The sequence below is a fragment of the Gekko japonicus genome, unplaced genomic scaffold (assembly GCF_001447785.1).
Source record: "Gekko japonicus isolate JY-2015 unplaced genomic scaffold, Gekko_japonicus_V1.1 scaffold518, whole genome shotgun sequence".
Classification (NCBI taxonomy): domain Eukaryota; kingdom Metazoa; phylum Chordata; class Lepidosauria; order Squamata; family Gekkonidae; genus Gekko; species Gekko japonicus.
Window position 1 is genome coordinate 37,756 of NW_015169789.1, and position 11,413 is coordinate 49,168.

General features: G+C 46.6%; 1 protein-coding gene across 1 annotated transcript in view; it reads left to right on the forward strand.

The window, feature by feature from the left end:
- The first annotated feature begins 2,768 nt into the window (after positions 1 to 2,768).
- The window catches only part of BIRC5 (baculoviral IAP repeat containing 5), a 13,631-nt gene continuing 4,986 nt past the window's right edge, over positions 2,769 to 11,413 (forward strand). Inside the window, exons 1-2 of the mRNA XM_015417000.1 lie at positions 2,769 to 2,922; positions 6,062 to 6,171. Coding sequence (XP_015272486.1) covers positions 2,815 to 2,922; positions 6,062 to 6,171 — 218 coding nt within the window. The 5' untranslated portion in view covers positions 2,769 to 2,814. The remainder of the gene's footprint in view (positions 2,923 to 6,061; positions 6,172 to 11,413) is intronic.

Genomic DNA, 11,413 nt, shown 5'->3' on the forward strand with positions numbered 1-11,413 from the left:
CTCTGAAAAATCCCCGGTGCGACGCTCACCCCAAATTGCAGCCGATGGACCTTAAACGCCCCCTTGTGGGTTACTATGGTCTGTGCCTCTGCGGTAGCCACGCCCACTGGCAGCTGCTGGTATGCCTGTGCCAGGTCCAATTTCCCAAAACTTTTTTTGTCAGGACGTGGGCGACCACCGGCACGGAGTACGCATGTGCCTGTAGCGCTTTATTGAGAGTGCACTTATAGTCGGCACAGATTCGTACATCACCATTGGGCTTAACCAGCGTTACAATAGGCGTTTCCCATCAGGCATGGGTGACCGGTTCCAGCACCCCCTGTTCAACAAGGCGATCCAACTCCGCTTCGATCTTAGGCCGGAGTGCCAGGGGAGGGTGGCGATACTTCAACCGGATGGGATTCACTGTGGGGTCCAGGTCCAACGTGATCGGGGATCCGCTGAAACGGCCCAGTGTTCCATCAAACACGGCCGAGAACTCCTCACAGACTGAGGTGAAAGTCAGCTGGGCGACCCGATTAACCAACGTCACCTCAAAACCCAGGGGCCCAAATCATGACAGTCCTAACAAACTCGTGAACCTGCCTCCCACCACCAGCAAGTCCAAGAGTCCATTAAAGTCCTTATAGGCCACCCTGAACTTGCCCCAGCCTTTAATGTCCACGGGATTCTATTGAAAATCCCTGAGCAACAGGCCATGGGCCTTCCTCAGGTGGGGCCCCCCTCGCAGGCAAAGCTGACGGAGGGTGCCCTCAGAAATTATTGAAAAGGATGACCCGGTGTCCAGCTCCATGCAGCACGGGGACCCCTCAATGAGCACCGTTGCATGCACTTTATTAGGGCAATCAGGGGGCAAGTTCATTACCTAGTGGTGGTTCTGCAGCTGGTGGGCTGACAGGGTGTGTAGGTCCGATGTCTCGTGGTGGACAGTGGACCTCTTGTGGTTTCCCCGGGATCGGCAGATGTGCCCTTGTTTTCCGCAGGAGCGGCAGACAGCGTCCCGCAGACAGCAGGTCCGGCGTTTGTGTGCCTCTCCACAGCTTGTGCAGGAGCTGGAGGCCTTCTCAGATGCCAGGGCCGGTGATGCTTGGGAGCAGGGGCCACGGTGAGATGACTGGTGCACCTGGAGAACCTCCTCCCCGTCTGAGATGTCCAAGTCCCGGGAGGCAGTGTGGTGGACAGCTCGTCTGCTGGATCCGCAGTGGGCCTTCTTGTAGGTCGTTGCGTCCTTCAGGACCTGGTTGAGGGTCAGGTCCTCGTTGCTGGCAAATTTGCGGTGTAACTTCGGTTCTCGTAGGCCCATGAGGAACTGATTCAGGAGGGCCTCGTCCAGACTGGCAAATGCACACCGGGTGGCCGCTCAGTGGAGCCCCACCAGGAAGTCCACAGCCGCTTCATCTGGACCTTGGACTTTTGCAAAGAAGTCCAGGCACTCCGCAAACTTCGTGGGTTTGGGTGCAAAATGGTCATTAAGCGCTTTCTTCAGCACCTCAAAGGACTCCTCCTTAGTGGATTTCAGCGAGATCAGGTCTTTTAGCAGCCACAGGGTGTCGATGCCGCAGGTGCTGACCAGCAAAGCCCTCTTCCGCTCGGCCTCAGTGACCTGGTGGAACTCGAGGTAGCCCTCCAAACGATCCAACCAGGTCTTCCACTGCTCGGGATGGCTGACATCAAACTCAGGAAGGTTACCTTGCGCGGCAGCCATCTTAGGTGCTCCACGTGGAGATGCTGAGGTGTTCCGGGTCGTCGGTGAAGCGGGACGCGAGGCCAGGCTGGAACCGTCATCAGCGGTGCTGGGTGCGTTGCTTGGGAGAGGAGCGATGCGAGGCGTGGTGACCAGAGAAGCGGTGCGCAGTGCGGTGCTGGAAGCATCATCAACGATGCGGGGTGCGGTGCTCGGATTGTGGTCGGGGCGCAATGCGGTGCTCTGTGCTGCAGTGTCTTGTTCATGAAGTCATGCGGATCCCATCCTAATTGCCACTGAAAAGTACTGGGTCCGATGCATGATGTAGTGAAATCAGCTCATAGGTTTATTAGATAGTATAGGAACAAGACACAGAAGCCGGCTTGCAGGCCGGCTTATATCTTGAAGCAAAATCACACCCAAACACACCCCAACACCCGTGATAGGCTTATTTACATTGATTGAGTTAACTCTAGGATCCTAGTTTCTGGATAGGAAGGGGACTAGGATCCCACCGTCTATTGTTCTGGGGGAGCAAAGCTCAGGCTCTTCACATGACCACCAGCCAACCGCCTGAAACCAGATCACGCACATGGTCGGGTAGTTACACAACACTTCTGTTTCTCCCAGGAGCTGTCATTCCTCTCTGCAACCTGTCATTCTAGTCCCAGAGCACTGAGCCCATTGCTAGGGACCGTCATTCCACTCTTGGAGCTGCCATTCCAGACCCAGAGTAGTCTATCTGGGCCCAGAGACCTTAATGAAAAATCCATTCTGTATTCTCTTTGCAACTTTTTTTGTGCTGCAACATCCCCTTTTTGGCCACACTGTTTGCACTCTCCACCCACCCCCCACCCCGTTTTTGGCCACGCACTTTTTGCATCATATGGGGGTAAGCGCTAGTCCATGAGGCTATATGCATCTATAAATAAGTCAGTCTTTCAGGGGCTACAAGACAAATTGTAGTTTTTAAACATCTCTTTTGCAGAAGAAAGCCCCTTTCCCCACGCAGTAACTGTAAAGACTACATGTCCCAGAATTCTCGGCGTCAGGAGGAACGGTATATCCCAAGATGCTCCACGGGTGTGCTTGGTCTTTCCCGCTGCCGTTTGAATGCCGCTGAGTTCGTTATGGATTCTCAGTTGTCTGAGGGCCTCAAGCTGCTCCTGGTTCAGAATCGCGTCGATACGTTCACACAGTGGCCTTTCAGCGACGGCTGCCTTTGCACTCCGGAGCAGGTAAGAACGGCGCTTATCACAGCCTCTGGCCCTCCGCGCGACCTCTTCCCGCTCTGGAGGGAAGAAGAAGGCACCCCCTCGCGTCCTGCTCAGGCTTCGCCGCTTTGCTTTGTCTTTCAAAGGAGGGTGTACCACAAGCGGAAGGGAGCAGCACACCGTCCTCTTCCAAAGCGGGCGAAGGTTGCCAAGACACCCCTGGCCACCGGAGGGGAGAGGGGGCAGGGTTGCCAGGTTGGGAAACTCCTGGAGATTTGGGATTTGGGCCTGGAGAAGACAGGGAACTTTGTGGGGTACAGTGCCAGAGAGTCGACCCTCCAAAGCATCCATTTTCTCCAGCGGAACTGTTCTTTGTAGTCTAGAGATGTGCGGTAATTCCAGGGGATCCCCAGGTCCCACCTGGAGGCTGGCATCCCTAACTGGGCTCCAGCAACCAAATTGCTGAGGGCTGAAAGTGCAAAGGCGTCATTCTTTTGAACTCTACCTACAATCGGGATTCCAGCTCAGTTTTAGGCATGTTCACGAAGTACTTTTGATTTCAATAACGTTTATTCACAAGCGTATATAGAGTTGCAAGCTTACTTGACGCCATTACATTGAGGGATATAATGTACCTCACTTGGAAAGAGTTTGAGACAGAGTGCTTTGTAACAAAAGGGCCCAGGTTCAGCCCCTCATTTCTCCTGTTCAAAGGATACTGAGTATTTGTCTGGCCAAAGCAACCCAGGGTGGCATACAAGGGTCTCTCCCACTTATCTTCCCAACACCCCTTTGAGGTAAGCTAGACAAGGGGAGAAAGTCCAAGGTCATTGAGTGAGCTTTTTGACTGAGTAGGGGATTGAGACCATATCTCCCTGTTCAACTGCTGGGGGAGGCCTTTCTTTTCCTGACACCCTGGATAGCTGTTTCCAGTCTGAGGAGCCAGTACTGAGCTTGGTGGAGCAATGGTCTGACTTGGTTGGAAGTTTTGAAAAACAGCTATCTAATTTTGGACATAGCTGTAGATGCAGTTTACTTGAACTACAGGTTTGGGCCACATGCAGAGGAGGGAGATCTTTCTATAAATTTGGGGGAACTCACAGGTTTACAGACAAATCTTGAATTGAAAAACTGGAGGGAATAAACAACAATTTTAAATACTGAGAGCTCACGGGATTTCCTCATGAGATCTAGGTGGCCATTTTGGATTGCTTTGAAAATTCTGGTACTCTGTTATGGCTGCTGCACCTTCACTGGAACACTGGAGGTGAATTGGGGAATGAAGGAGTGGGCAGGCCTACAAAACAAGAAGGAAGAGAGGGTGGGTATGGAGAAGCAACAAAAAAAATGGAGCAAATGGTGGGAAATGGGGACTGGAGGGAGTCAAGAAAGTGAGAAAAACAAAATCTGCAAGGGAAAGGGAAGGATGGATTGGAGGGGAAATGGCAGGTGGAATGAGACCAGGTGGGTGGGAGAGAAGGAAAGATGAGCAGAGTAGCAGGGTCTATGATGGAGAGGGAGGGGGGAATCATGGAGATAGATTGGGAAGATGAGTGAGCCCTTTTTGATACCCTACTTGTAAGTACGGTTATTGTCAGACTTGTTCTGATGGTAGAATTCTTTAAGATTGGCTTAGTTGTCAATTATGTGTGTTATTACTAAGTACCTATGTATAATTCTTGTGCCTTGTAAAATAACAAGAATGTGCAAGTCCATGATATCCAGCAATCTCATGATTGATAGTTTCTGACCTCTCTGCATTTGACAGATCTGATTTTTGAAATTCTGGTGGTATGCTTTTTAAGACTGTCAGATACCCAGGCTTCACCAATGAATACATGATCACTCATCTGTATAGTTTCTGTTAAGCTTTATATATTTGCTGTGCAAGGTTTTGGATGTACAAGGCCTTTTTATTGCTGTTAACTTCAGTGACTTCTCTTCTGAGTTTAGTGGTACAAGCCTTTCATCAGCTTGCATTAGTGCTTTGTAGATTAAATGATATAAAGTATTTTTACAGGGTAGCAACCTGGTTCTTACAAAGTGAAAACAACTCCCCCTCAGTCTTGGAATTTATATTTCTAGCCAATGCATTGGATAGTCCATTCAGGCCTTTTTATTACTGAATGGTTTTCTATTATTTTTAGCTACAATGCTGTCTTAAATATTTTGTCAATTCTCATATAGAAGAAGAAGGAGTTGGTTTATACCCCACCCTTCACTCGGATTCTCAGAGCAGCTAACAATCCCCTTCCCTTCCTCTCCCCACAACAGATGTCCTGTGAGGTAGGTGGGGCTGAGAGAGCTCTGAGAAAACTGCTCTTGAGAGAACAGCTCTGAGAGAACTGTGACTGACCCAAGGTCACCCAACTGGCTGCATGTGGAGAAGTGGGGAATAAAACCCAGTTCTCCAGATTATAGAGTCCACTGCTCTTAACCACCACACCAAACTGGCACTTGGATCATTTCAAAACATTGGTTACTCTCCTGAATCCCTAAATGTTTGTATATTGCTTTCTTAGCTGTGATGCCACAGAAGACAGATGTCAAACAGTAATTAATGTACAAGTGTTGAATCAATGGGCATTTGGGGAGTGTATGTGATGCTGAGAGATATTGCCTCAGTGCATAAGATACTCTGGGCTATGGAGACTTGCAGTCAAACAATCTCTCCTGGTTTTCCAGCTAAGGAATTTAGGGTATGTGGCATATCCTTTCTGAATAACTCTCTTTGGGGAGGGCCTTTGGCATGTAGAATGTCCCAGGTTCAATCTCTGGCATTGCCATCGAGAGCCAGTATGGAGTAGTGGACTAGGACCCTGGGTGACCTGGTTTTGAATCCCCACTTCTACCATGGAAGCTTGCTTTGGTTACCTTGGGCCTGTCACAAACTCTCATCCCAGTCTACGGCACAAGATTGTTGTGAGACAATGGAGGAGGGGAGAACAATGTTCTAAGCTGCTCTGAATCCCAATGGGGGAGAAAACTGAGATAAATGCAAATGCATCTAGAAAGATCAGATGATAGGTGGTGTGAAAGCCCTTTGCCTGGGATGCTGCAGAGCTATTGCGAGTCTGAGCAGACAATACTGACCTTGATGGACAAATGATCTGATTCAGTATAAAGTAGCTTCATGTGTTCATGTATTCATTTCCCAATCCAGATGGCAAAAGCTGGATTCATTCACTGTCCGGGTGACAATGCCCCTGATGTGGCTCAATGCTTCTTCTGTTTTAAAGAATTAGAAGGATGGGAGCCTGATGATGACCCTATGTGAGTAACTTACAATCAGATCCTTATTTGCTAGCCCAGATCCTAGTGCTTAGGACGTTGCAAAGTGCAGTGTTTCACTGATGTTATAGGATGGGTTTAAGCTGTTTGGTGGTTTCACGTGTTCTCTTTTTTTTGCAAAAGCTATCACAGTGCTGTAATTGAGGCAAGCAAGGTAACTTGTTGCCAGATTGTCTGGTAATTGCCCGTCATAACAGGTGCTTAAATAGTTCTGTGTGGAATGAACTTCATTTGAGGGCAGATTAATCTGTGCCACCATTCTCAGAATACAGCACATGTGGCACTAACCAGGCTGAATCCTCCTGGCTGCCCTGTAAGCTATAATGCTAATAAGGGCTCTCTTTTGAATTTTGGTTTGGAATATGCAAAGGGAAGTGATGTATCTAAAGCCTTGGGACTGCTTAGCAGTTGAGTTGTGTCCATCAAGTGTGATGAGAGATGTTCTGCGATACATGGTCTCTTAGAGTGGACCCATCATTGACACTGATGGTAAATATAAATAATTGGCAGCTAGAAAACATTGCTAAGATCCGACTCATCCTAAAGATCAGGTATAGGAGATCTATTCCTTGTTTCTTCAACTTTTTAGGATATTCAGTTAGAGGGCATCCATAGTACTTTAATCTGAGGGACTACATATACATGCAGTCCTTGCAATACAGAAGATCAGATGGCTTCAGCCTGCCCTGGTCCTTTCGTACCATTCAATATAGTTGGTATGGACCGTTGCAGAATCAGTGAGGACTGTGCAAACTCTACGACTGGCTTGAACTTTAACAAACCTACATCTTTGTTAAGGAATGCTTCTGCACCATTCTTTATTTACTTTATAGTCTGCTTTTCTCACTGGGACTCAAGGTGGATTACAACATTTAACAAAGCAATAGAAACAGTATACAAATATAAACATGTTAATAAAATTAGCTTAGAAAATTGGAAAGCAATACAATAAAAACAGTTTGACATGACATGAGAACAGCAAAAATTAGATTATAGGATTTAGAAATCAATGCAATAAAAACAAGAAATGCATTATAAGAAACTATACCATAAACTATGCGATATAGGTGTGGGAATCTTTGCATCTTCAGGCAGGCCAAACCATAAAGTGGGAACCACAACAGAGAGTGCTGTATAGGCAGCTGTCATCTTATCCATTCACAGGATGGCACCTTTAGAAGGCTTTGCTCAGAGAAGTGTAGCTGTTGCAGTCGGGCATATTGGGAGAGGCAGTCCTTTACATATGTGTGTGTTAGGCCATAAAGGGCTTTGTGGTTGATAGCCAGTACCCATGGGAACTAATTGGTAAACAATGGACATAATATGCATACTCTGCCTAGTTCCTGATACTTGAATTTCAGCATTCTGTACCAGCTGGAGTTTTCAGGTTGTCTTTGAAGTCAGACCCATATCAAGTGCATTACAATAGCCTAATCTTGAAGTTACTGTAGCATGAATCCACATGGCCAGGTCAGCCTGGTCAAGGAAGGGAGCCATCTTCCTGGCTAAATCAATATGGTAGAAAGCGGTTTTTGCCATGGAAGTAACTTGCTTCTCTAGCAATAATCTTGGGTCCAGTATGGCCTCTCGACTCTTAACTGAGTTAGCAAGGGTCAGCTGAATCACATCAAATATGAGAAAATATGCTCAACCAGCATCACTTCTGTCTTGTCAGCATTCCATTTCAGTTTGTTCATGCTTAACCACAGCAGTCGGGCGTTGGCTCAGTACCTCTACATCAGCGCTGGGCTGCTTGGACAAAAGAATATAAAGCTGGATATTGTCAGCAAATGATGTATCCTAAGGGCTTTACATAGAGATTAAATAGCATAGAACTACTACTGAGCCTTGTGGAATCCCACAAGTCCCACATTGTCTTCTGTATAAACCCTCCGAGTCCAACCCCTAAGGAAAGATTCGAACTAGTCCAAAGCACATTACTTGACACTTCTGCCTCCAAACACCTCAACAAGATGGCATGGTCCACTGTATCAAAGGCAACAAATAAATGCAATAAAAGCAACAAGCCCTTGTTTACATTCAAATGGGGATCATCAGTGCCATCTCTGTCCTATAGCCTGGCCTGAAACCAGACTGAAAAGGGTCTAGAGAAGATGTGCCTTCTTGGAAGACCTAGAGCTGTTCTACAACTGCTCTTTCTGTTGTCTTGACCAGAAAGGGCAAATAAGAGATAATATGATCATGGGTGCAAAAAGTTGCCTTGAAACTCAACATCAAACAAACTAAGACCATGGCATCCAGCCCCATCAATCCTTGGCAAATAGAAGGGGAAGTCATGGAAACAGTGACAGAATTCACTTTCCTGGGATCCAATTTCACTGCAGATGGTGACTGCAGCCATGAAATTAAAAGATGTCTGCTCATTGGGAGGAAAGCGATGGGAAACCTACACAGTATAATAAAAAGTAGAGATTTACATAGATTTACTGCCAACAAAATTTACAGAGATTTACTGCCAACAAAAGTCTGTATGGTCAAAGCAATGGAATGAAATTTTATTACGGCATCCAGCCAGAGCAATCCAAACACTTCAGTCAAAGCAATGATATTCCCAGTAGTAATGTACGGCTGCGAGAGTTGGACCATAAGGAAGGCTAAGCGCCGAAGAATACATGCTTTTGAATTACGGTGCTGAAGAAGACTCTTGAGAGTCCCCTGGACTGCAAGGAGATCAAATCAGTCAGTCCTAAAGGAAGTTAACCCTGACTGTTCCCTGGAAGGCCAGATACTGAAGCTGAAGCTCAAATACTTTGGCCACCAAATGAGAAGGGAGCACTTACTGGAGAAGACTCTGATGCTGGGAAAGATTGAAGGTCAAAGAAGAAGGGGACAGCAAAGGATGAGATAGTTAGACAGTGTTATCAATGCAATGAACATGAAATTGAGCAAACTTCAGAGGATGGCAGAAGACAGGAGGGCCTGGCATGATGTGGTCCGTGGGGTAGCGAAGATTTGGACTCGACTGTGTGACTGAACAACAAAACAACATGATCATGGGCCACAACATGCTTATCTAGTGATGGTTTTTAAAGTAGTGGATGCATAACTCTGTCTTTTAATTATTGAAGAAAGGTGCCATAAGTCAGTGATGGATTTATGATGTACATAAGGGGTTGATTAATGTGATCTATACAAGATTTCCGCAACCAGGAAACAGGGATCCAGAGTACAAGTGGTGGCCTTCCTAGATCTTGGGATCCTGTCAACATCCCTTATGGTAGCAAGACAAAATGATCAATAAATGGACCAGATCGTGCAGTGGACACTTCTACTGCCTCAGCTGCATTACAGCTGGTATCCAAATCTGAATGTATTTGAGAAATTTGATCAGCAAAACAACTTGGCAAAAGTGTCACAACTTATCAGATCCTTAGAATTTAAAGACTTAAGAGTTGGCAAGTGTCAGAATACCTTAAACAAATGAGCCAGTCATAAACTAGCTGCCATGGGGGGGCGGGGCGTCGGCTTCGTGGATGGTGGACGCCGTGTAGCTGAGCTCTGGAAAGCCCCTCTCCTCCCGCCTAAATTTTTATTCCTCGCAGCGATCTCTCTAGCTGTTTGGTCATGGGAAAACCTCAAGGTGACCCTAATTCTATTAAAATAAGCCCGAAGAGTTTTACCCAGCGCAGGAACGAGGCGCCTCAAACTTCGGCCCTGTCAGCTGTGTCGATTCTGAAAGAAGGCAAAATGGCAGTTGCTGGGAGTTCCGCAGCAACAGACAGGGAGTCTTTTACCAGAGCAGAGCTTAAGGACATATTTATCTCTTTCAAGGAGGAACTTATGGGTCACATGAATGATATTTTGAAGCCAATAAATGAAAAACTGGAATCACTTCAGGTCCTTATAAATAACACTATGCAAACGGCTGACACGGCGTTAGAAGCATCCGTTGCCAACCAAGAGGATATACGTTCGTTGCAGTCTAATGAGGCATGGGTGAGAGAAAAAATACTTACCCTGGAGCACAGATTGAGGGGAAAATACCTTAAATTCAGGGGCTTTCCGGAACGTGGATAAATCGGAAGACCCTTTAAATTTCATCTCTACATGGCTGGCTTCGGTGGCTGGTATGGTGTCAGATTCAGCCCCTATTCTGATAACGGCGTACCGTCTGGGCTCAATTTCTGCGGACACTAACAGAGGTCCTAGGGACATTTTAGTTGAATTTTTTGATGTCAACAAAAAACCCGCTATTTTGAAAATGGCTATGGAGAAGCGTTCTCTCAAGTATGGGGAGCCTGACATTTTGGTTTTTCCGGATTTGCCTTCAGAGGTACTGCAGATAAGGAAAACACTCAAGCCAATTACTAAATGCTTAACCGAAGCCCAAGTACGCTACCGATGGGCTCTCTCAGGAGCGTTACAAGTTCGCTCGCATGGCAAGCTCTATGAAGCTTTGGATATACCTTCGGGTGAGGATCTTCTTTATGACCTAGGTCTCCAGACCACTACAGCTACTCAAGAGGATGAAATGGAGCTGGATCCGTCCCTACGGGGCAAAAGGAAAAGAGAGAGGCAGAACACTCCTTTCAAGTGGAGCAGGATTCACTCAAGGCAGAGGATTAACTTCTGATCCTGTCAAAGCTGCAGTCTTCTCTACAGCTCCTGGAAGTCTTTCTCTGTTACTAGACAGCTATCTAACCCATTCTCTTTCTTTCAGTTTTTCGTGGTCTTGTTGTTAATTGTATTCTTTTACACCATGACACAGATGTTCGTGAAAGATATTTTGAGATTGTCTCTATATGTTATAATGGTGGGGAGGGGGGTGTTGAGGGACTCAGTGCATCTCCGTTTCAATGGCTTTGATTAAGTTTTGGTTTCTTCGGGTGGTAATCTCGTTTTCTGTCTTCAAGGAGACAGGTGTGGGAGACTCACGAATGGGGTTTACTGGGGGGTGAGGGGAGGGAAGGGGGGTATGGAGGTGGTTCTCAAGGGGTGTGTGTGTTTATTTCAGAAAATAGTTTTTTAAGGTTCTCTAGGCTTCAATGTTCAGCGGTCAGGTGGTGTGTTCTACTAGTCTATGTGAAGGTAAAGGCAACAAAAGAGCTTTTAGCAAAAGGTGAAGGTTCATTTGGAAAGCATCAGGATAAAGGTTATGTAGGTCTTTCAGTTGTATTTAAACGGTTTGGGATTAACTGTTATGCTGAGATGAAAGCTCGATCACATGGTGTCAACGTTTCGAGGTTGTACGAAGCGCCTCTAT